The sequence below is a fragment of the Pongo pygmaeus genome, chromosome 10 (assembly GCF_028885625.2).
Source record: "Pongo pygmaeus isolate AG05252 chromosome 10, NHGRI_mPonPyg2-v2.0_pri, whole genome shotgun sequence".
NCBI classification, from domain to species: Eukaryota; Metazoa; Chordata; class Mammalia; order Primates; family Hominidae; genus Pongo; species Pongo pygmaeus.
In genome coordinates, this window is record NC_072383.2 from 106,804,136 (window position 1) to 106,830,495 (window position 26,360).

A 26,360-nucleotide genomic window follows, 5' to 3' on the forward strand; every position below is an offset into this window, starting at 1 on the left:
GCTGCTTGAGTCGTGATAGAGGGTCTGAAGTTTAGGGTGTCAGAGGAGGCTCCAGGATTCTCATTATTTAGAAAATGTCATCAGTCATGGCCCAAGCTGACCCTCCAGTATATCAGCACTTCTGCTCTTCAGCTAGGCGCCGCAGTTCCTATTTAATATCTTTTAGGAAAGAAACCAAAGCTACCATGGCAAAGCTGGCTGGATCCAGCCACACAGGTGTGACCCTGGTTTGCTACCATATTGATTATTCCTGGGCTGGCTACCAGAAAGAACTAGGAGTGGTGGGTCCAGTATAGAAGTAAATTGGGCAAAAGACAAACCCTTGCCCACCAGATTTCAGGTCCATCTTGCCCCCACTTAGCTGTTCAATAGAACAAGTAAAGCAATCAGAAGCAGCTCTCCCAACAAAGACTCTGGAAACACAGGAGCATCACTATCTCCTTTGGCTTAAAAGAGCAGACTCAGACAGCTTTTCCCAAAGCATGGGTCTCATATCACCATCTCATCAAGGGGGCATTTACTGTGGTGTATTGCATGACCATGAGAAAGGGATTTCTTTTTCAGTTCTCTTTCCAGGAGAAAGCTTCGTTTCAGTGTTTAAGCGTCAACACCTCTCACCCTTAACTACTCTCTATGCAGGAAAAATGGAGCCAGCCCCAGGCTCACAGTCTTGGTTGGCCAGAGTGCCTAGGTAGAATTTCATCACGTGTTTTGTTTCTATATTATGTGCATTTACAGTATGGAGATGTATGGAAGTACTACTTGTCCACAAGTACTATTATTATAGTGGTAGCAATACAAAGTATCCTTTTAAATTTAAGTTTCAAAAAGTGAATCGACTTAAAAGAAACAAATAAGTAAACAATAGTACAGTAGGTGCACAGGTAGGGCAAAATCATAAAAGCAGGGTTTGTGGATGGAATTTGGGGACCCTCAAGTTAAGGGAGACTGACAGAGAAGGCAGTTGTTGGAATGCAAATCCTGTTCTCCATTTGGAGTCTGAAGCTGTCCAGGGATTTAGCAACTCTCTTCCTCTTCTTCTCCCACTCCATCCCCAGGAGTACCCACTGGCAGCTCTTGCAGGCACCGCCTGCCACTGTGGGTTTCCCACCACCCGATTCCCGCTCCATGACAGAGAGGATGAGCAGCTCTGTGCCCAGAAGTGCAGCGCGGAGGAGTTTGAGAGCTGCGGGACTCCTAGTTACTTCATTGTGTACCAGACACAAGTTCAAGGTGAGCTAGGCCCTTCCCCGGTGGACCCCAGATGCACTCCTAGTGGCTTCCCTCCCAGATGTGTCCCTGCCAGTCCATCCCACACAGCCTGCAGCAAGGAGAAAACCATGCAAGCCAGAGGGCAGGGCTGATGAACTCCACCAGGCTTAGAGTTCCTGGATGGGCAACAGAAGGAATTTCCAGGATGGGAAGCGTTCTGATGACCCATCTCTATCCCTCATCACCGAGGACCCTGGGTGGCTCCTGTAGTGAGACTGAATGAGAAGAGAGACTGAGTCTCCCACTGGCTGCAACACAGATTCACTGCATTATCCTGGACAAGTCATTTCCCCTTTCTGGGCCTCGGTTTTTCCATCTGTAAAATGAAGCTGTAGACTGTTGGCCTCCAATGTTCCTTCCAATTCTAAGTTTTGTCATTTTATCTATAAGTTCTTCCTTCTTCTCTCTCCCTGTCTCACTCATCCTTTCCACTTCTAGTCTTCTTCCTTTGCTAGTGGAATCCACACTTACTATTATCTCTTCTTCTGTCTCTTGGGGCTACCAGACATGATGATAATGATGGTGATGATGATGATGATGATGATGATGATGGTGATGATTATGATGATGGTGGTGACAATGAAGATGATGATGATGATGGTGATGATTATGATGATGGTGATGATGATGATGGTGATGATTGTGATGATGGTGATGGTGATGATGATGGTGATGATTATGATGATGGTGATGATGATAATGATGGTGATGATTATGATGATGGTGATGATGATAATGGTGATGATAGTGATAAGAGTGATGCTGATAGTGCTGATGATAGTGATGATGAAAGTGATGATGACGATGATGGTGATGAAAAGGAGGAAGAGGAGGAGGCAGCAACACTTGGAGTTTCTTGAGGTCTTACTCTGTGCCAGACTCAGTGTTGCATCCTTCAAATACATGTTTTCATTGAATCCCCTCAACTCTCTATGATTTGGGAACAGTCGTTATGCCCTCTTTACTGTGGGGTGGGGGAGGGGATTGAGACTCAGAACAGTTGAGGAACTTACCTTAAGTCATACTGTTTATAAACTTTCCCAATAAAACCCGTTTCCCCTGACCAAGGTATCAAGAAGGGTGGGTGGCACTTGGGTGGGGATTGGAGGGCATCCCTTGCTAGGACACTCAGCCCAAAGGAAGCCCCTGAAGGATCACCTCAATGTCTGAATATATTGACCATCTACTATGTACCAGTCCCTTATGCCAAGCCTCATCTCATTTAGTGATGTGGAGTCCACAGTAAACCTATAATCAGGGCAGTATCATCCCTACTTTACAGATGATAGAACTAAAATTCAGAGAGACTGGGAACTGGCCACAGTTATACATCTACAAAAGCAATTTGTTTTCAGGTGTCTGACTCCAAAGCCCCTGCTAGAAACCTTTGCCCAGGCTCCAGTGACACTCCCCACAGTCTGGAGAGCCAAGAAAACACCACTGGGCTAGACCTCCTCCTTCTCATTTCCCAGTCACCAAGCTGCCATATGTGGTAGAGCAGGTTGAGCATTGCACTGGCACAGCCAACAGAAAAAGTGGTGCCTAAAAGCCAGCCACATGTTGTGTGCCCTGGATGGCAGAACATCTGTCCAGAGGAAGGAGTGGGCACCTTTTTCTGATTTGCACAAAAGTGCTGTACGAGCTAGTGGCAGCCCCACCAATAGCCTGTCCCTGTTTGACTGATGGGGTACCAGTGGTGATCAACTGTGGCAGTTTCTATGGTAGCTAAAGTCCTGAGAGCCTAGTGAGCATGTGGCTCTTGGCCCTATTTACAGTCCAATGGGGAAGGATCGGTCTTTGTTAGCTTTCGGGGAGGTGCTGGTTAGTCTGTGCAGAGCTGTGCTGCCTTAGCCTGCAGGGGAAAGTCATACACAGATTAATTACCCTGTGATCATGAATGGCTTTGAGGTGGCCAAAACAGACACTGGAGCCTTTTCAACAGCAGATAACAATTCCCTAATTGATGAATTTGCTCATTCCCAGTGCCCTACCCCCAGGCCATTACTAGGGCTTCCATTTTTCCACGTCACTCTTGCAGTTTCTACACACTGGGGAGGTTTGACAGTTATGTGGCTCATCAGCCTGCCAAGAGCCTGGCCCACCAGGGCTGCCATTTATTGAGCACCTACTGTGTGCTAGGCCCTGATGCCCCTTATGGGATAATTATTGAACACTTGCTCTATGCCAGGCTCTGTCAAATCTTTTACCTGCCTTAAATCATCTAATCATCCAAACAGTCCAGTTGCATAAGCACTGTTATTACCATTTTACAAATGAGGTAACTTGGCACAGGGAGGTTGAGTAACTTGGCCAAAATCAAACAGCTCAGACATGGCAGTGTAGGGCTGCAAACCCAGGCAATCTAGGTCCCAAGACTGCACTGTCAACCCTAGCTTCTCAAAATACATTGTGAAAAATTCACACTCATTATCCCACGTAATTGTGTAAGGTTTATTAGCCTGGTTTTATAGGTGAGGAAACTGAGGCTTAGTAGGGGGAAAGCCTTGTTCTGTGTCACACAGGTAGGCCATGACAGTTCTGGATGGAAACCCAGGTCGGTCTGATTCCAAAAATGCATATAATACTGCCTCCAATAGCTGCTTAATGTATGGGGTTTAGGAACCAAATCAACTTTCTTTATAGCACTGAAAACCACAACTTTTACCTTGGGGTTGGCCTTGGCCTCCCAGGAAATATTCGAATAGAGAATTCTGTTTTGGGGGGACATTAAGGAGGCTGGTCTACCCCACCCGACCTATCAACCCAACATTTTATTCTGGAAAAAAAAAAAAAAAGTCAAACCTCCAGAAAAGTCGGAAGAATTATGCAGTGAACACATATATACCCATTCCATAGAATTTTGTGACATACATTAACTTTTGCTATATTTACTTTATTGTCCATCTCTCCATTTCTCCATCCCTCAATCCTTCCTAATTTTTGGTGCATTTCCAAGCAAGTTGCAAGCATCATTATACTTCAGGATGTTGTCATTGGTTATAATTCAATATTAGCTTTTCTGAAGTAACATTTCCATAGAGTGGAATGCACATATTTTAAGTGTACTAGTTAGTATCAACTGGCTAATCCACTCCCCTATCAAAATATAAAACATAACCATATTCTATAAAGTCCCTGTGTCTGGGCTCCTTTTTGCAGTATATTCCAATGAAAACCATTCCCTGAAGCTTACTTGGCTTCGACACAGATGTCCCTTGGTTTATTTTCTCCTAAATCTGATCATCTCAGAACAAAAATTAAACAGGCAGGAGAAGAGAGCTGAACCTCCAGCTAGCAGCAACAATACCAGGAACCACAATCGATTCTGTGGGCACTTCCGGCATGTTTGTCTTATTCTAACACTGCATTCATTCATGAATTTCATTCTCCTAAACAACCTCAGGCTGTCATCACTGCTTAATAGTCCCATTTTATAAGTGAGCAAACTGAGGCTCAGATAGATCATTTTTTTTCCTATGTCACCCAACAAGTACGTGGAATAATTGGAATTTAAACTAGGACTTCACACCTCTCCTTCAAAGGGCTTTTGTATGAAATCAATGAGGCTCACAGTAAGACTTCAATAAATAGCAGCTAATGCAGAACAGGAAAGACCCCGGTAAAATCTTGGGAAGGAATTACCTATAGGAGGGCAGAGTGATCTGCCCTCGTGCCCGAGTAATCACGTGAGGTGAGCTTGTCTCTTGAATTGAGCATGGGGCAGTCACTGAGGACCTTGTCCATAACCGGTTCGGGGCAGTGACCAGGGAAGAGGCCAAGTGCAAGGGCCAAGGAGTAGATAGAAGGGAGGAAACATGAAGGAATGTGGACAACTCTGCTGGCAATGTGGCAGTGATGGGGTGAAAGGGAGCTGGTGGTGGCTGGAAGGGGCTTTTTCTAAATGATGGAGCTATTTGTTCCTGTTTGAGTGCTAATGCGATTGAGCTAGTTGAGAGAGAAAAAATATTGGGGGTTGGAAGGAGCAAGGAGCTTGGAGAAGAAGGAGGGAATGGAGTCCACACACATGAGCAGGGGATGGGTGGCTTCCCCAGAAGGGGGACAGAAGGAGGTGAGGGGCCATGGGAGGTGAGGGGGGTTTGCCTGCCTTCCCTTGGATGGTAAATAAGGGTGGAGTTCATCTGCCCCAGGCTGAAGAAGGCAGCACTGAGACCTGTGGCCTCCAGGCCTGGATCTGGGATTCTCTCATCTTCTTTTCTGCTCCAGCACCCCCTGCTCTGAGCCTTCCCTCAGCTGCCTTTGCAACTGAGCCAAAAGAAAATCTTGTGCTTTCTTAGCTCCCTCTGGGGTTGCAGTGGGAGGTGCTGGGGCTTGCATTTTCTGTTAACTCTGATGGTAATGGCATTCTGTGGGCTCTGAAAAGCCAGAGAATCAAAAATATCCGAATGCTACTCACCACCTCCCAACCCATTTTACAGATGAAGAAACTGAGGGCTAGAGAAAAATAACACCTATGCCTTTTGAGCACTTTAGAGTATTAACATATTACATGCTTTGTTTCATTCAATCCTTATAAGAGCCCTACAAAATAGATATTATTGTTATACACCCAGTCACCATTCTACCCATTCATGCATCCATCCAAGAAGCAGTTATTAAGTACCTGCTGTATACCAGATATTGTGGAAACTTTTGGTGAATCAGCAAAACACAATACAGGCAGGGTTTCTGACCACACGACTAATTCCATGAATAATTATCTGCATTGCAATTGTGATCAACAATATGAAGGAGATGGATGTAGTAATGCACTAATGATAGCCCAGGGAGTCAGGAAAAGAGGAGAGAGAGGAAGGGAGGAAGGAAAGAGGGAAGGAAGAAGGAAGGAAGGACAGACGGATAGACAGTGAGACCCATTCAATTGAGAGCTGAAGAACAAAAAGCAAAGGCAGGTAGGAGGCAATGGAGAGGGAACAGTATGCATGAAGGCGCTATGTCAGGACACAGCAAAGCACAGGAGAGGAAGTACAGAGAGACCAGGTGGCTGGCATGTGGTGGAGTGGATTAGAATGAGCCTGTGAGTTTGCAAAGGCCAACCATGTGGGCTTGGAGGCCAAGATAAGAACCCTGGACTGCATCCTATGCTCAAAAGGCACAGAAACTATTTTTCTCTAGCCCTCAGTTTTCTCATCTGTAAAATGGGTTGGGAGGTGGTGAGTACCATTTGGATATTCCTGATTCTCTGGCTTTTCAGAGTCCGCAAAATACAAGAATAACAAAAAATGCATGACGGATGCCATTGACGGTTTCAATCTGGAGGAAAGGGTGGGGTGAATGGGAAAGACTTGCTCTACTGGGGAGAAACTGGGGCTGGAGAGAAGATTCACCCTTCTAGCTGACTTCTATTGGATCCCTACTATGGGCTAAGCACTGTTCTTATCCCTTTCCATCATTATCCCATTTAACACTCACCTCAACTCTATGAAGGAGGAACCATCTCCCTCATTTTACAGATGGGAAAGCTGAGGCCCAAGGAAGCTTTCCCGTGACCCACGCAAGTGTCCTGTGCCCTTGATCATCTGGCTGAGAAGTGGCAGGGGTGGGACTCATACCCTGGCCCTTTCAGACAGACTCCATCTGCCCCTGGTGTTGACCTCTGTCCATGCTCTGCCCTTTTCAGACAACCGTTGCATGGACAGAAGGTTCCTGCCAGGCAAGTCCAAGCAGCTCATTGCTTTGGCCAGCTTCCCAGGTGCTGGCAACACGTGGGCTCGCCACCTCATTGAGCTGGCCACAGGCTTCTACACTGGCAGCTACTACTTCGATGGCTCCCTCTACAACAAAGGTGAGGAGACGGCAGGGAGGGCAGGGCAGGAAGTTCCCTGGGCTTGGGAAGGTCCCCACTTGGAGGGTATGGGAATACTCCTCCTTGAGTATCTACTGTGTGCCACTCAACTCTCCCAGGCACACTTTTTGAGACTCACTGCATGCTTGGTACCCCCCCTTCCTTTACGCCCCACAAACATTTCTTGAGTCATGTCCTGGATACTCCACTAGCATCCATTCAATAATTGACATTTGTCAAGTACTTATCCTATGCCTGGTACCTTTCCTCCATTTAGGTTACAACAAACATTTCTTACACACCTACTGTGCGCTGGTACCTCATTACAGATGTTTACTGACCAGCAACTCTTTGATGTAACAGAGGTTCAAGAACTAAGTTCACTTTGGGGACATTTATTGAGCACCTACTATTCACCAGGTGTCCTCTCCACATTTAAGTCGACAATATTCGCTATTCAGGGTGCTCTATTTTCATTCCATTCACAGATGTTTACTGAGCACCCGAATGTTCTGGATGCACTTCCTAAGTTAGGTGTCCCAACATGCATTTGTAGAGCACCAACTGCGTGTGAGGCACCTCATGTAGGTTGAGATTGCCAAAGATGTTCTCTTGGCACCTAGTAGGTGGCCAGGTGCTGTATTCTTATTTAACCCTGCATAGAAACCCTGTGAGGTAGGATGATGATGCTCTTTCCCAGAAATGAAAACTGAGGCTTGGAGAGGAGAAATAACTTGCCCAAAGTCACACAATTTTTTTTTCAACAAGCTGATTGGGGATTGCATTCTAGTGTTTCCCAGTTTCAAAGCCCACATCTTTATTACTCTATCACACAGGTAAGAAATTCCTGGGTTTCTTACTGAGAAACAAGAAATAATGGATGAAATGCCCCTTGGGCATGAAGCCCTCTCCTGGGCATGGTGGGAGACATCAGGGAAGCAAGGCCTCCTCCTGTGGGAGACTTTGCATCTACATGTGGAGCAGCCCTTGGCCATGGTCTTTGTGTCTCAAACCAGCTGAAGACCACTTTCTGGCTGTGTGACCTTAGGCAATTTACTGTACCTCTCTCATCCTGTGTCCTCATGCACAAATTAGACATAAGAGTATGTACCTCATGAGGTTGTTTCAAAGCAGGGGTGTCTCATCTTTTGTCTTCCCTGGGCCACATTGGAAGAAGAAAGATTGTCTTGGACCACACATAAAATACACCAACACTAATGATAGCTGATGAGCTAAAAATAAAATAAAATAACAAAAAAATCTAATAATGTTTTAAGAAAGCTTGCGAATTTGTGTTGGGCCGCATTCAAAGTCGTCAATAAAAGTTGGCTCTGGGTACTCTGGTCTGGGTGCCAGGCACTAGCCAGGCACAGCTTGGTGCTGATAGAGAGTCATCCCCAAACCCTAGCTCAGGGAGAGCCAGGGGGCATGTCTTTCTCAGGGTGAGACACAGGAGGGAGGCAGAGACTGGGGGAGAAAAGGCAAGAAGGGTGAAGAGGGACAGGCTGATGGTTGGAGTTGGCAGTGGGTCAGGCAGGGGAATCTGCTTAAGAATCCCAGCTTTTTATATATTTATTAATTTCCAGTTTTGGCCTGAGTGATTGCTTATTAAGCACCTATTACATATGAGGCCCCATGCTGAGGATATTGCATGCTTATATCAGGATTTGAACCCAGGGCTGGCTGTCAGCAGTCCCTATGATCTTAACCCCTATGCTGTGCTGCCTTGTGGGAGCTGCTGGGAAGAGCACTGGGATATTCCAGAATCTCTTTGGCTTGTCCTGAAGCAGTGGCTGTGGAATGCAAGTTCAGAAAGGATGCCGTGGCTGGCCCACATTCTCACTCTCCTGGCTGTGGCAGCAACCCTACTCATGCAATCCCAGAATGTCACAAACAGAAGGGTCCCTCAGGATGATTTAGTTCAGGGATCAAAATTGGTTTCATCTAGTGTTGATTCCAATGAATTTTTGCTTAAGGATGATGTGTTAAGAAAGATTCTGAGGTTCTATTCTCTCTCTGAAACAAAGTGCCTTAATCTAGTAGTGACGCCTGTTGAAAGTGGAGAATGGGGAATGGCGGCCTATACACCAAGTATTCACCATCTGATCTAACTCAACCTCCTAACCTCAGAGAAGAAGAAATGGAATCTTAAGATGGAGTCAGGAGATCTGATTTTCAGTCTGAAAGTTCACTCTGATACTTATCAGCTATGAGAGCTTAGTGCAAAATTCTTCACCTCTCTGAGCCTTAATTTCCTAATCTATAATATGGGGATGTCAGTACTGAACTCAGAGATTTTCCAAAAATTATAACAAGATAATGTTTGTGAGATAATATGTGTGAGCCTGTGGTGTAAAATAGACATTTTTTAAATGCTATGTAACCAGGACAGTCATTTACTTAGTCAAAGGCAAAAGGGGTTGATCTCTGACTACACATTAGCATTGCCCAGGGAGCTTTTAAAGTCTTGACACACAGGCTGCTTCTCAGACCATTTCCATCAGACTGTCAGGAGTGGGGCCAGGCATGGGTGTTTTCTATAAGCTCCCAGGGGATTCCAATGCAAAACCAGAGCCAAGACCCCTGGCCCTAGACAAAGAACCCAGCATTCTTACTTCCAGACCCAAAACATTCCAAAAATTCATTTTTTCCCTGTGTTTGTTAATACTCTAGTGTGGGCAATATTAATTGGTCATTAATGGAGTGAGACACCTATTAAAATTTTAACTTGATTTAAAAGAAAAAAAGAAAACATAACCCCCCTGTGGCAATTCCCTGCCTCAAGCTGTGTCTAGTTACTGGATGTTTCCTTCATTCGTACTGAGACAGGCAGGGCGTTGTGGGCTGGTCACAGCCAGCTGAGGCTTTGAATGTAGTTGCCTTTTCATTAGGAGCTTTAAAATCCGTCCTGCAGCCTGAGCCCTTGCAGTTAACATTGAACTCTCCCTGGGAGCTTGGCGCTGGCAGTGGGGTGTAGACAAAATGAAGAGCCGCTTTCCCCCCAACAGCATCAGTCAATCTAGCTAACCCTGCCCAGTCTCTCCCCACATCACCTCGCAGCTGAAAGATGCTTAACATCATGAAATCCTTTGCCGCATTTGCCACACTGGGGCAAAGTTCTGCAGCCCCTTTCAGACTCCAGGTATAATGAGCTCTTTGTAGTTCGAGAATGCACTGCAGATTTGCATGTGCTATCATCTGTACAATGAGCTGATCCCCCGACAACTCTTGCTGATTTATCTAAGTCCTTTAGAGTTTCTTTTCTTCTGCTACCAACTTGCTGGATGGCTGGATGCACGTTCCCCTGCCCCTCGAGACCTCAGTTTCCTCCTCTGTAAGAAGCATGTGTCAGATGGGTGGTCTCCCAGACCCTCCTAGGCCTGACGGGCTGCCTGACATTTTCTCTCTTTCCTCCACATTTTCTGCAACCTGCTCTTCCCTCAGTCTGGAAAAGGGTCCACTCCACCAGCGAGCTGTTGAGGGAGGGAGGGAGGGAATTAATGAGTGAATGAATGAAGAAATGTAAGGACCTTTCCCTCCCAGAATCCAAGTGTCTGTTCCACTTGGGTCTTTCTTCCCTTTCCTTCACTGGGTGCAACTGCCATTTGCAAAGCATGGTTTTCTCTGTCTCTGTGTCCATCTGCCATCTGGTGCTCTCTCTCTCTCTCATTCTCTCTCTCCCTCTAATTGTCCTTTCTCTGCATGTCTACCTCTGCCCAGTATGTGCCTCTGCCTCTCTGTGCTTCTCTCTGTGTCTCTCTCTGTTCTCTCTCTAGGTGTCTATCTCCCCTTCTCTGTTTCTGTCTCATTTTATTTCTGTGTCTGTTTATCTCCCCCAACTCCTGCTTCTCCCTGACTTTGTCTCAGTTCCAAACCTCTCTCTCACTGTGTCTTTCTCTCTCACTGTGTCTTTCCTCTCACTGTTCCCCTTTCCCTGGGCTTCATCCCCCCTCTCCCTGCCTCTCCCCATCTCAGAGACCTCATTGCCCTAATGCAGGCTCAAGCTCTGCGATATGTGAGGAGCCAGAGCCCTGACTTCTGAAGGAGGGGAGACAGAAGAGGGAAGGGCAGTATGATGTTCTCAGACTCGTACATCAGCCCACAGAGTTGGCAGCCTCTCAGCCCAGCTGATGCAGGACAATTTCTGAGGATTTCCTTGTCCTCAAAACAAATCCCAATGTCCTGGAGAACCACCAGCCTTCAGGGGTGTCCATGCCTGGAGCCAAGATGGGACTTTCCTGTTCCAGTAAACTCTAGGGCGTGCAGAGATGTGCAGTCTCTGCCACTTCTCTTCTCTGTACCTTAGCTCCCCTAACTGAAAAATGCATGAGCAACTATAGTAACAGAGGTTTGGAAGAGAGAAGGGAAAAACATGTCTTGTTCTCTCTCTGGCCCTGAACAAGGCTGTTTCTCCAAATCCTGGGACAGTTGGGCAGCTCCTTAGAGTTTGAGGGTCACATGGGTGCCCAAGATAAGCTGATATTTTGGTGACTCTTAAAAGATAGGATTCAAATATATCATGTTTATGTCATGGAGATGCTGGATCCTGGGTGTCAAGGACAGTAGAGAGGGGGACACCCTGGTGGTGGAGTCCAGCATTTCTGCTCTGGCTCAAAGCTTGCATCCATGATTCCCTTGCAGTTACCTAGACAGGCCCTCTTTAGAAGACAATTGAGCAACTATCTGTTGTTCCTCAGGCAAACCTATGTCTATGTGCCTTCTCAAAAGTTCCTTTCCAGACATAGTACTCTTCCCTCTCTGGGAGACATTCTGCTAAATGGAATTTTCTCTATATTTGCAATACTCCTATAGATAAACTCCTCAGGCAACCAGAATCTGGAATATGAAACAGATCTTTCCCAATCTTTATAGCTTTTCTAGGTTTTTTGTTTTTAATCTTGATAAATACTGTGCTAAGTTGACCCCATCATGAACAAATAGAAATGTTGTAACTTGGGTCTCCCAATGCATGGAGCTGATTAAAAATAGTTTGACCATCGTTCCATGTTTCTGGCAATTTATTTTCCTCGTTGAGAATCTGTGTGAGTTCTGGTATACCCCCTGCCTGTGTTTTCTATTGCTGTGCTTATAGTGAAATAGATTTTGGTAAAGATAAAATGAAACCATGGATGGAAAGCCCTTTGTCCATGTCATGCAGAGCTCTACCAGAATACATGACATGAAATTATATCCAGTGTTGCCTTGCATAAATGTTTATGTCTGAAGCGCTCTCTCTCTCTCAAGCCCCCACATCCTATTCCTCATTCTCCTCTGGAGGAGATTTTTTCCATGACACTGTGCTTCTCATTGACCTCAAAGGCTGTGGGTTAATATTTTCTCATGGGCACGGGCCAGTGCTAATTTGCAAGGCTAGGCTTATCCCAGGCAACTTAACTTGGCAAGTCCCAAAATGGAACCTGATTGAAAAAATCACATGCCATTCTTGGCTCTTCTGCTCAGTGGCCATGTGAGGGATGCTGCACCTCTCTGGACCCCCGTCTCCAGGAACAGGAGCAGATATCAAGCCAGTCTTCACCTCCATCCATCTTAAAAGCTAGAGTACAACAGGGAGGGAAGAAACTATACTCCAAGGTTTGATGACACGGGGCGACTTCTCAGTCCGTGATTTTACCCTAAGTCTTATTCTGCATTAGCTGCCATTTATTGAAGTGTTACTGTGGGCCTCATTGACTTCTCACAATGGCCTTGTGAGGGAGAAAGTGCATGGACCCATTTTACAGATGAGGAAAACTGAGGCCCAGAGAGGTGACATGATATCCAGAATGACTCATTGGGTTGTAAACACAGCCAGTATCTTGAAGGCCTACTACAATAGCATTTCTACCTGGCCTTAATATCATATCCAAATGCCTTAGCTTGCGTGAGCTAAGGGGCACTTAGAGGGTGAAGGACACATGTGTGCCTGGAGCCCAGGTTTGTATCGCAGCTCTGCCTCTTCCATAGCTCTGTAACTTGGGTGAGTTATTGGACATCTCTGCCTCAGTTTCCTCATCTGTAAAATTCCTCATAGAATCATTGAGAGGATTGAATTGCTTAATATATGTAAAGGGCTTAGACTAGTTTCCAGCTGCACAAAACTTCTCTCAGCTCCTCAGCTTTTGAAAGGAAAACCTGATCATGCCTCTCTTTTTTGCTTAAATCCTCTTAAGGGTTCCCCAGTCTTTCTGGTCTAGTGCTGGCCTCTTCATCATAGACCCCACAACCCTCTCCAGCCCCATGCTCCCCTCTTGCTACCTGCATTCCCTCTGCAGTCACTCGTATGTGACAGATTTCTTCCCACCCACCACAGGCCCTTTGCACCTGCTTTTCCCAGCACCTGGACCTCCCTTCCTAGCTCTCTTGAGCTAGTAAGTTTCTCCTAATTTTTCAGTTCTATGCTTAAGCATCTCTTCTGCCAGGAGACCTTTCTGGATGCCACTTGACTAGGTCAGTGATTTTGGTTGCGCTGACTGGGCTGCCCATCTTCAGGCTGCAGGTTGGGACCATGTCTATTCTATGTGTCTGTCATCATCTGGGACCAATCCCCCACCCCCCCCCCCCACCCCCAGGGCATGTCCTTTCATGGTGATAGCAGAGCTCCCTCATGGAGAGTAAGCAGAAACATATGATTATCTTGAGACTGTGCTGAAGACCTACTTCCACCCTCATTCTATGGGCTACAGGAAGTCATACGGCCATGCCCATCATCAGTGGGGTAGGGACGCTGACTCCCCACAAAGAGGAATCACCCAGTACATCACCGTCGGGCCCCTCTCACAGCACCCAAGCCTTTTCTCTTCCTTTCTTTTTTTGTCAAGAGACAGGGTCTCACTCTGTCATCCAGGCTGGAGTGCAGTGGCATCATCATAGCTCACTGCAGCCTCAACCTTCTAGCTCAAGCAATCCTCCCGCCTCAGCCCCCCAAGTGGCTGGGACTACAGGTGCATGCCACCATGCCTGGCTAATTTTTTTAAAATTTTTTATTGTAGAGAATGGGGTCTCACTATGTTGCCCAGGCTGGTTTCGAACTCCTGGGAGCAAGCTATCCTCCCACCTTGGCCTCCCAAAGTGCTGGGATTACAGGCATGAGCCACTGTGCCTAGCCAGCACCCAAGCATTAATACTCCCCTTTTGTAACACTCACCAGGGCAGTGGTTTTACACTTCTTTGTGTTCATTATTTGAATAATCTAACTCTCAAAAACAGGAAGACTCGTGAATATTTTTGAAGACCCGTGAATGCTTTTGTAAGTCATTTTAATCCTGGGGTCCTAGCACAGTGCTTGGCACATAGTAGGTGCTCAATAAATACGCGAATGACTGAGTGAACAAATGCATGAGGATTCCTGAGGTGGCCCAGAAAGGAGTGGGGTGGGCTTCTTGCTTCCCCAGCTCACCAGTCCTTCCTCACCTCTGGCTGCCGGAAGGGTTTAAAGGTGAGCGGGACCACTGGCGCAGCGGACGGACCATCTGCATCAAGACACACGAAAGCGGCCAGAAAGAGATCGAGGCCTTCGACGCCGCCATCCTGCTCATCCGCAACCCCTACAAGGCCCTCATGGCTGAGTTCAACCGCAAGTACGGCGGCCACATAGGCTTTGCTGCGCATGCCCACTGGAAGGGCAAAGGTACCGCTCAGGAGAGGAGGGGAGGGGAGAGGAGGGAAGGGGAGGGGAGAGGAGGGGAGGGGAGGGACCCCGGGCTGCAGGGGGCGGTGGGAGGGTCCCGTGCTCCGGACCAGCGTGGCCAGCAGGAGGCAATGCCTCATGCGAGGAACCCTGGAGGACATCCCGGAGGGCGCGTGTCATGCTCTAGTCCTTGCTTCCAGTAGAGTAGGTGCCTCCCACAACCCACCACCACCCACAAGCAGCACCTTCTGTGAGCCAGGCTGCTGCATCACACAGGGGATTAAAATCATGGGCTCGGGAGAAAGACTCTTTGGGTTCAGATCTCAGCTCTACCACCTCCCATAAGGGCTCATTAACCTCCCTGAACTTAGATGGCCCCATCTATAAAGTGAAGATTATAAAACTGTGAGGCTTTAAGAATTTTACAAACACTCAGTAGGTGTGACTTTCATGGCATTGGAGATGCTCATGAAATTGATGTGGGATTGATGGAAGCAGGTTAAACAGCCCCACCCTGGGAGTCAAGAGACCTGAATCCAGCCCCAGGTCAGTGCCTGTGTTGCCACGAGGTCCTGAGAGCACAGGTAAGGGCATCATTTCAATGAACACTCCCAAGAACTCTGGGTGGCGAGGCTCAGAGAGGTTAAGTGACTTGCCCCACATCACACAGCTGGGAAATGACAGCATTGAGCCCCAAGCATGGAATTTACTAAGATGACCTGGGTTTGAGATTCAGCTCTGGCACTTACTAGGTGACAGAGGGCTGTGTGGATCAACATTTCAGTGCAGAGCAGCCACCCAGGGCAGTGGCCAGAGCTTTGAAATCAGACCCAACTTCTGCCATCTTGAGTATTCTTAACCCTTCTCAGCCTCAAAGTCCCATATCCATTATAGGATGATCTCCACCACCATAATGAAAATCACATCTACTGAGGGCTTTGGAAAAGGCTAACTTCTTAAATCCCCACCATAATTGCCCCATTTGATAGATGGGATAACCTAGGTCCAGGGATGTTAAGGAGCTTTTCCAGGTTAAGAGGGATATAGGGGGTTGTTGTTCAATGAGTACAAAGTTACAGTTATACAAGATGAGTAAGTTCCACAGTTCTGCTGTACAACATAGTGCCTCTAATTAACAAGAAGGTATTCTTTACTTAAGATTTTGGTAAGAGGGTAGATCTCATGTTAAGTGTTTTTTACTACACACAAAAACGAACAAAGAAAACAGGCTAAAGGAAACTTCCAGAAGTGATGGAAATTTTTATTACCTGGATTATGGTGATGGTAACATGAGTGTATCCACATAACCAAAGTCACTAAATTGTAGATATTATGTGCAGTATTTTGTATATTAATTAGACCTTAATAAAGCTGGGGTTGGGAGGAGTTTTTCCATAAAGTGGTAGAGCTGGGTTTTGAACTCAGGGAATCATGCTCCAGAGCCCATGCTCTTCAGCACCGCGCTGTGATAATGGATTAGATGAACCATTGGTGGCTATGAATCACCCAGTCCAGAGCCCCCGACACATAGCAGGCACTCTGCAAATGTGAGTTGTCCCCAGCTCATCCAGCCTCCAGGAACCAGGCTGCTCCAGTACTCCAGCCCCTCCCCAGAGAGGAACAGAGCAGGGCAGGATGACGTAACTCAGCAATTCACCAGTAACACCCTCAACACTGACTTCGTTGATTAAAACCCTTGGGCCTGCCCCTCACGTCCCAATTCGCTCAAGGCGGTTAGTCTGTTCCTCCCTCTGCCTCGCTCCTCTTCTCAGTGAGGGGGTGGAAGCTTGGATAGGTGGTGACATTTGTCCAGTTATTCCCAGGGGTATAGAGGCCTCTGAATTATTTATTGGTAGAACAATCAGTCAAAAGCAAAACTGGTTGCCAGGCTGAGATATCCATATGTGCAAATGGTAGTAGCCTGTCCTAAGAGCACAGACTTTGCTTGTCAAAGCTGGAAAAGACCTGGGAGATCAGTGGCCTCGGTGGGCCTCTGTGCTGGCTGCTCCTTACGGTCCCTGGAGGAGAGTGGGAAAACCCCAGTGCCCAGGCTGCACCCTGGACTATTACTGGGTGGAGCCTGGACATCAATATATTTTTTTCCAACTTTTATGTTCTGAGTTACGTTTGCAGGATGTGCAGTTTAGTTACATAGGTAAACGTGTGCCATGGTGGTTTGCTGCACAGATCAACCCATCCCCCAGATATTAAGCCCAGCATTTATTAGCTATTCTTCCTGATGCTCTCCCTCCCCAACACCGACAGGCCCCACTGTGTGTTGTCCCCACTCCACTCCCGTGTTGTGTGAATATTTTTAAAGTTCCCCAGCTGCTTCTAATGTGCACGGAGGGCTGAAAACCACTGATTCCTATTGAGTAGTGGGGAAACCGAGGCCCGGAGAGAAGCAGAGACCACCAAGGTTGGTCTAGCCCAAGAACCCTGCTGTCCCAAGTGAACAGGAAAGGGGCTTACTTGGGAAGCTTTTGTGGGCACTTCACATTTGATATATCATCTAAGCTCTCTAGGGACCACATGAGGTAAGAAAGGCAACAATCATCAGTACACCCCACTTTACAAGTAAGAGAGCCATCCCAGGAAGGGACAAGTCTCTTGGCTAAGACCCTAGGTACTGACTAAGCTGGGATTCAAACCCAGACGTTAACCACCAGGCTCTACTGCCTGAGACGTTACTGACCCTTTGGTACATTCAGATATTTTCCTCTTTCAGAGGAAGAGGAACCTCAACCCCCTCTTAGGTTCAGACAACTCTCCTAATTCCCAAGAGCCACCCATCTCGCCTCTTTTTCCTTATTCAAAACAGCTGGGAGCTCTAAACCAACACTAAGGAAGGAGTCAGAACAGGCTGAACGGAGAGGCTGCAGGGAGTATGGGATAAGGGGATCCACCACACTCATCTCATATTGGGGGCCTGGGGTCCCATATGAGTCTGAGATGGGAGAAGGGATCTTCTCCAAGTGCCGCCTCCAAGGCCTGACCCAGGTATGCAAGGGCTCTGGTAGAGAGCCGTCCTTAAAGAACAGAACCCCCAGTCTCCACTCAGCCCATTCTTCCCCTTTGCATTCACCATCTGGCCCCTGGAGACACTTGAGTTTGAGACCCTTGCTTTAAGGTCCTGAATCAGTGGCATCAGCATCCCTTCAGAGCTTGTTGGAAATGCTAAAACCCACTGAATCAGAAATTCTGGGAGTGGGGCTCCAGAAACCTGTGTGTGTAGTTTTTTGTTTTTGTTTTTATTTTGAGACAGAGTCTCGCTCTGTTGCCCAGGCTGGAGTGCAGTGGTGCGATCTCGGCTCACTGCAACCTCGGCTTCCCGGGTTCACGCCATTCTCCTGCCTCAGCTTCCCAAGTAGCTGGGACTACAGGTGCCCAGCACCACACGCGGCTAATTTTTTGTATTTTTAGTAGAGACAGGGTTTTACCGTGTTAGCCAGGATGGTCTCAATCTGACCCCGTGATCCACCCGCCTCGGCCTCCCAAAGTGCTTGGATTACAGGCGTGAGCCACCGAGCCCAGCCACAATCTGTGTTTTAACAAAACCCTCCAGGTGATACCGATGAGCACCCTAGTTTAAGAACCATTGCTATAAGTCCCTGCTACTCAAAATGTGGCCTGTGGACCAGCAACATGGACATCCCCTGGGAGATTTTTAGGCAAGCAAATGTCAGGCCCTATCCCAGGCTTCCTGGATCAGAATCTGCACTTCAACAAGATTTCCCCAGACACTTCATGTGCACTTTAAGGTTTGAGAAGTGCTGCTTTTGGATGCCCTTGGTGACAGAATGTGAGTGAAGGTCACCCTGTAAGAGCCAAGGTCACCTAGATATTGAGTGTGCCCACCCCACCATGCCCTTGTCCCCCTCCCAATTACAGCTCAGTCCAGACTCCTAGAACCACCACCCCCGCTCTGCTTTTGGTTTCATAGAATTAATTTTACAATCTCCCTAGAGTGAGTTCACAGCAAAATTTTATGTGATACGATTATACAAGGTGAATTGTCCTGGATCTGTTTAATGAAACAGATACTGTGTTTAATGATTCCATGGGGAATTAAGTACAGTTAAACTATTAATCAGGCCCCAGTTCTTTCCATCAACAAGAAGATGGAGGGGAGGCTGGCCAGCCTGTGCCCTGCCAGGCACACCTGTATGACAGTTCCGGTGGAACCAGAACTCATTACCAATATTCCATGGCCTTATTGCCCAATTTGCAGACAGCAATCAATGATCAGGAATCCTGAGTTAAACGAGGGCTTTGGTTTTTAATTTTTCTTCTTCTTCTTTCCAATGAAGTAATTTGAGAGTTTCAAGAGAGGAAGCATTGCCATAGGAGGGGGCCAGGTGGACAAACATCTGCTGCTGAAACAGCTTGGATATCTATTGTGCTTTTGGAGGGATGTTTGGACTAAAATGATGGAGCATGTGGAGAGTCAGGAGATAACAGGAGAACAAATAGCACCATGGACAATCATAACACTAACCAGTATTTATTGAGCACCTTGCTTGTCCCAGGCGCCGTACCAGGATCTTTGCAAATCTTATTTCGCACGATTTGCACAGCATCTGTTGGAGGTAGGTCTTATCCAGATCACCACTTTGCAGATGGGTGCATTGAGGCTGAAGACCCAGTAATGTCTCCAAAGTCACATAGCTCGTGTGGGGAGGAGCTGGGTCCTGAACCCCGGCAGTCTGACTGCAGAATCATCTATAAACAGATCCCAGGTCTCAGACAACAGCCTGAAGTAAAGTGAGCAGTAGGCAGCCTAGAAGTCATGCTTCCCTGGTCCTGGAGTGAAAAGAGGGCAGTAGCTGATCAGACCAGGTGCTCTATTTTTTCTTTTTAAAAATTTATTTATTTTTATATATTTAGGATGTACAAGTGCAGGTTTCTTAATACATATAAGTAAATATATAAAATCAATATTTTATATATGCATGCACACGCATGTATATGTACCACATTTTCTTTATCCAATCCTCCACTGAGGTTGATTCCATATCTTTGCTATTATGAATAGTGCTGCACTAAACATGTGTGCAGGTGTGTTTTTATGTAATGTTTTCTTTCTCTTTGGGTAGATACCCAGTAGTGGGATTGCTGAATTGAATGGTACTTCTATTTTTAGTTCTTGAGAAATCTCCACACTGTTTTCCATTGGGCTCACTCTGGGATAGGTGTGGGTTGGAACTCTGCCTTCAATGCCCATTGTGTGGACTTGGGCAAGTTGCTTCCTGCTTCTGAGACTCCTTTTCCCTGTGTCTAAAATGGAGCCAGTATTAAGAATTCCTACTCTCTAGGCTACTTGAGAGCACGGAATGAGATCATGCATGCAGAGTGCCCCACGTAGCTCCCAACACCCAAGAAATGCTCAGGCAACGTACATTCCCTTCCTGCCCCTCAGACAGAAGCGTCTGGTGTCCCACAGAAGTTTGCAATCAACAAGGACACTCTGTCATCTCCATCCCACCTGCATCTAAGACTAGGATACCTGGAGCTACCTGAGAGACTCCTTCCTTTTTCTTGAGCCATCCTGCAGCCCTCTTTCAGCAACCACTTGAGATGGTGAGAGGTGGCCAAGCCTAGAAGTTTGGATCTGTGTTGTTGCTGGGTGCTGGGTGACGAGCACCGTCTCTAGCACCTGGGCATCTCCCCTGAGACTAGCAGCTATTCTGAATCACCAGTGATGCTGTGAGGTGATGCATGAGTGGGGAAATTCTGAAAAAGGAAAACAGAGCATACAACATGCTAGATTTTTCCTAATTACTCAGATACATCTGGTCTTAACCCATTATAACAGTACGGGCCCAATTAGACAGACACATTATAAATAATCTATTTTAAGGATTAAAAAATATCCTTGTCAGCAGCATAAATATCTCCCAAGCAGCCGTGATGTTCCAGGGGACTTGGTGGGGAAGGAGTCTTGCCACAGATTCTGATGTGTTCTGCAAAGAAAGGGAGGCCTTCGCCACACTGCAATTTGGCAGTTGCGAATTTCAATTTAGTTCAACAACCGTTCACTGAGCACCTGCTGAGTACAGGCAGTGGGAGGAAGTGGCGATGAGGCTGCTGGTGCCTGGGAAAGATCCATCCTGGAACCAGGCAGGCCTGATCTGGACGGTGCTTCCTGGCTGTGTGGCCATGAACAAGTCACTTTACCTCTCTGAGCCTCAGTTTCCTCCCTGGTGAGGAGCAGACAGTAGTCCTTTTCCTTTCAGGGTAGTCAGCAGGATTAAATAAGATAATGGGTATCCATCGCCCAGCAAGGGACTAGGACTTAATTTTTAAGAACCAGCTGGGCTCCCCAGTGCAGCCTGGGGGACTCACCACCCTCGTTCAATAAACAGAGTTCTTCTGTTACCTGCTCTGGCAGGCGCCGGGTAGTGTTTGTCCTTGTGAGAAGCAGCAGGTCTCAGTTCATGGTTTTGGAGCTCCTGCCCTCTGATTCTCCAGCTGGGGCTCAGAATTGAGGCTGTGATTCCTCTTCTCTGTTCCCAACACCCTCCAGGTCCCCCTTCTGCACTTTACCCAGCTCCTCCTTCTGTGGGAGTTTCAGCAGCTCCAGGAACTGACTGCCTCTCCCCATGGAATTCCCAGGTTCTCTGTAATCTGTCTTTCAAGTCAGACAGTCCCAAATGCACCCTCCAAGTTTGCATGACAATCCATCCTGTCATTTCACCATGACACTTCCATGAAAAATAAAGAAAGGTAGGACAGAAATGTGTGAAGATGATGATAAAAATAGTCTCACTTAAACCCTGCCCTCAGATAGCTTACTGTCTGCTGGGGAGACAGACTACAGAAGTGGGGGGTTTCTGCACAGCATAATGAGTGCTGTTGGGGGGCTGCAGGGGATGGAGAGAGGAACTGTGAAACCCAGAGGAGGCACCCGCCTGAGCCCAGGGAGTCTGAGAAGATGACCTGAAAACAGAATAATATCGGTAATAACAACAGCCAACATTTATTGAGCACCTGCTGAACTCAACGCGCCATGCTAGAAACTTTATTATATGTTTTTTCTACTTTGTACAAGAGCTCCATTATTATCCTGTGAGGAGATACCACTACTACACAGAAAAACTTAGTACTTAAAAGCCCAGACTTTGAAGCCAGACTGCTTAGGTTCAAATCCTGGCTCTGCCAGTTATTAGCTATATGACCTTGAGCAAATTACTTAACCTCTCTGTGCCTCAGTTTTCTCTTCTGTTAAATGGAGATAATGATGATACCTCATAAGGATGTTGTGAAAATTAAGTGGAATTAAAAGCTATATTAATATATTTATTAATATATAAGTATATAATCTAAAATACACAATATATATTAACATAAATAATATATAACATAATAATATGTTGTATATTATATTACAGTAACACATACTTATACATAGGGTTTGCCTGGCATATAGTAATCACCAAACAAGTAACATTGTTATCCCCAAAGAGAAGGTGATGGTCAAGAATATTCCAGGGAGAAACAGCATTGAGGTGAGGAGTATCGGGGTGTGTTTAGAGCTCTAAAAGGAGTGAATTGAGCTAAGTTGTTATTCTTTTTGTTTTTTAGAGGCAGGGTCTTGCTCTGTCACCCAGGCTGAAGTGCAGTGGCATCATCATAGCTCACTGCACCCTCGACCTCCTGGGCTCAAACAAGCCTCCCACCTCAGCCTCCTGAGTAACAAGGACTGCAGGCATACACCTCCAAGCCCAGCTATTTTATTTTATTTTTTGTAGAGACAGGGTCTTGCTATGTTGCCCAGGCTGGTCTTTAACTCCTGGCTTCAAGCTGTCCTCCAGCCTTGGCCTCCCAAAGTGCTGGCATTATAGGTGTAAGCCACCTCACCTGGCCTGTATTATTACACTTAATAGTTAATTGTGTCACTGTGTTGTGCTGTGAATAATGGTAACCACTGCCAGCACCATCTGACTGGGTCTTTCAAACTCCTCCTCCCTCTACTGTGTCCTCTCTCCTCTCTCTGCAGAGTGGCCAGAGTTCGTGAGGAACTATGCCCCATGGTGGGCCACTCACACACTGGACTGGCTCAAGTTTGGCAAGAAGGTGCTGGTGGTGCACTTTGAGGACCTGAAGCAGGACCTCTTCGTCCAGCTGGGCCGGATGGTCAGCCTGCTGGGTGTGGCTGTCAGGGAGGACCGGCTGCTCTGTGTGGAGAGCCAGAAGGATGGCAACTTCAAGCGCTCGGGGCTCCGGAAGCTCGAGTATGACCCCTACACCGCAGACATGCAGAAGACCATCTCTGCCTACATCAAGATGGTGGACGCGGCCCTCAAAGGGCGGAACCTCACGGGTGTCCCCGATGACTACTACCCAAGATGATGCGTCCACACAGGGGGAGGGTAGACTGGGAGTCCTGACCACGCAGGCCCTGGGGACTCAAGACCCCTGGTGACCCCAACTCATCTGTCCTCTCTTTGGTCTGGGGACAATCCCCTTGGCTGCTCTTTGCCTTCAATGAGTTTCCTGCATGACAGAGGAGGCTCAAGGGAAGAGATTGTCCAGGCGCTTCCACTCTGCTCACATATTCCCCCCTTGGCAATGTGGGGCATCTCGTTTGGGGGGTTCTAGTTACATGGACTCTTTTCTGTCTCCTGGGTCCCTGCCCCCACCACTCTGGGTTCCATTTGTGGGAGGGAGGGCTCATCCACATCATGGAGACTTGCTGGATGCCCCGTGGCAATTGTCAAGGCTCTTGATGCAAGAGCCCAGGGGGCTATTGTAAAGACTTGGCCCCAGATGCTTGTCCCTTCTGGGCTGAGCTTTCGCAGCCCCCTTCTCATCTCCACCCAAGAAGTGCTGGCACCAATGTTTAACTCAGGCCACCTTCTGTTCTAAAGAAAGATTGCTGGGAAGTTTCTCCGTGGCCTTAGGTTTCTGACATCCTGGGTAGTGTGGGGAGGCAATGGTGCTCACCGTAGGTTAATTGGAGACAAGATGTGGGGCCATTGGTGTTATGAGCCCCCCAGGCCACACTGCTTCTCAGAAATGTGCTGCTTGCCTTTCCACCTCCAGGGCATGAACCCTGCCCCTTTCTATCCATGCTGTGTCCAGGAGGTGACCTTGAGATCCTGATACCACCTTCAAGGATGGTCACATGCCATGTGCAGAATTTGGCTTAAGGGAGAGCCCCAGTGACATATCTCTCCATGGTGGGCTCCACTTGGTCTTACACTGCCCTTCTGACCCCTACAAATGGGTCCTTTGCTATCCAGGTGAGACAGCAAGAGTGTTCTTAATCAGATGGAACCACACCCAAAATGGACCCCCACTACCTTCCCAGACCATCTATCTCCCCTTGATCATAGTCCAATAGGGCCAGCTTCCCTTGGGGGCCCTTTAAGGAATGGGGTGAATGAAATTGTGTCATTTCTATACAAACACTGCTCTCTTGATGCTGAAATGCCAAACCAAAGGATTTCTGAGGACCTGAATCACAGAGCATCAATCTTACAAAGTGTTGGTCCAGAGTCCCATCTCTTCCCCAACCCTGGACACCAGTGGCTTCCCACCCAGTCCAAACCTGCACCATCCATCATTGTGTAGATGAAAAAGCCATAGGTCACAGCCTCTTTGCTATTCTGTTGGAGCAGCCTCCCTAGGCCGTCCCTCTGAAGGCTTGGGGGGCAGGTAAATGCTCATTCCCAAGTAGCAAAGAGACCACGGAGAAGGTGCGTGTAAAGAGATATATTTTTGTAAGAGGAATATGATTAATACATTCCGCCCCTTGGAACCTGGCCATGCAAAGGAAGGGAACAGGGATTAGACCTGTGGCACCCTTCCCCAATTCCCTCATCTGTAGGATTTGGGCTTCCCCATGCCCACCCAGGGGGCTCTGAATGTATTTTGTACCATGTTTCTTTCCCCCAGGAGAATTTCTAGTCTTCTTTCATGAAGCAGTGGAGGGGTTGGCCTCCCTTCTACTGGGAGGTTGACTCTCTCCGGGAGACTCTTGGTCCAAGACCTGGGTCAGTTCTTTGCTGGTGGTCCCCTCTGACCACAAGCTTCTGTCTGAAGATTCCTCAGGTCAACACCATCATTAAATGCGAGTTTTGTTGATGATTCTACCATGTGGTAGAGTGTTGTGTAAGACAGGTTCACAAATGGGATGTTTTCCGTGTGTGTGTGTGTGTGTGTATGAGAGAGAGAGAGAGAGAGAGACAGAGACAGAGAGACAGAGAGAGAGAGAGAGACAAGAAACAGAGATAGACAGAAAATGTTCGGGGTGGCGGGCAGGTTGGTATATAACTGCTTTTGTGCCTGTGTGACTCTGGCATAGCTGCTCAGGAAGAATTACGTGCCTCTGTGTGTAAAATTGCCTTTGTGTTCTCCTGCCTCTCTCTATGTTTTGAAACTGTATCCCACAAGTTGCCGTTATGACCATCTTATTTGTAATGAGTCTGTGCAGGTCCTTGTGTATGAGATTGCATCCGTGTAAAGCAGGAAATGGTCAGTGTGCATGAAATCCATGTGTGAGAAGCTGCCTGTCTATTTTGGAGGGGGGCACATCTTCTGCATATACCTTTTGTCCTTGGCTGCTGTGACAGGGAGGGGATGTGGGGAGAAGTGGTGGGTGGGATGAGGTCACTAGAGTGTGGTGGAAGTGTTCCTGCCTGAGTATGTGCACAGGTATGGAAGAGGTTATCTATGAGAGGCATCCCTTCTGTGTATGTTTGTAAGAGAGAGAGTGTGTGTATGTAAGCAAGAGAGAGAGAGAGACAGAGAGAGAGAGAGGGAGAGAGAGAGAGAGCAACAGAGACACAGAGACAGACCCTGAGTGTCATGCTTTGCACAGCCATATGCAGCAGGGAAGTCAGTGAGAGTCCAGGAGGACAGAGAAGTCCGCTCTGTTCCCTGGTGGGTGGGGATGAGTGTTTCTAAACCTCCACATACCGCTGAAGGAAGACCCTGTGTTCTTCCTCCTCGTGCATCAGAGGGGCTTCTGTGAGGAGGTGCTGATGTCCGGGGGCTGTTTCCCAGCCAGAGGCAGAGGCAAAGTGTTATATACTGCCACATGGACATCAAGTGGGGTAGGAGCTGGGCCAGGCAGAGGAAAGAGAGAGGGGCTTCTCCTCCCCCAGGCATGGAGAGCTCAGGAGGACTGAGAGTGCTGGGGTGACTGTGGTGGGGAGGGGAGAGGAAGATCTCAGAAAGGGTGTGAGTTTGTTCCAGAATCCAGAAGAACAGGGCCTTTCTCTAGGGGTTCATCTTGGCTCACAAAAGTCATTCTGTGGTGACCGATTGAGCTCTGATCTGGGGCCCAGACTACAGTCTGTCCCCCGTATTAAACCAAGTCTGACCTGGTCACAGACTGAGCCCAATCCTAGAGCCTTGAACCTGAGTCAAAGTTAAGCCCTGATCCTGATCACAGACTGAGACCTAATCCTGTGCACATACTGATCCACAGCCCCTCATTCCAGCCCCACATTGACTGAGTCACGTTGGACTGAGTCCCAAACTACTTCTACTGAGCCTTGACCCTGGTCATTGACTACACTCCAACCTGGGTCACGGACTGAGCCCTGACCTGCCCCAGAACTAGTGCTGATAGTATCTCCTGACTGAGCCCTAATCTCTGTCATGGACTGAGCTCTGATTCTGGTCACAGGGGGAGCCCCAGTCCTGGCC

The 26,360-nt window shown here is 47.5% G+C and overlaps 1 protein-coding gene across 3 annotated transcripts in view; it reads left to right on the forward strand.

Moving 5' to 3' along the window:
* Positions 1-25,960, forward strand: part of WSCD2 (WSC domain containing 2) — a 124,337-nt gene extending 98,377 nt beyond the window's left edge. For 2 of the 3 annotated variants that reach the window (XM_054444951.2, XM_054444952.2), the window contains exons 6-9: positions 1,059-1,233; positions 6,911-7,075; positions 14,502-14,702; positions 22,702-25,959. In XM_054444951.2, coding sequence (XP_054300926.1) covers positions 1,059-1,233; positions 6,911-7,075; positions 14,502-14,702; positions 22,702-23,054 — 894 coding nt within the window. In that variant the 3' untranslated portion in view covers positions 23,055-25,959. Of the gene's footprint in view, positions 1-1,058; positions 1,234-6,910; positions 7,076-14,501; positions 14,703-22,701 lie in introns of all 3 variants that reach the window. The other variant, XM_054444953.2, reaches the window with a different exon arrangement.
* Positions 25,961-26,360: the final 400 nt, after the last annotated feature.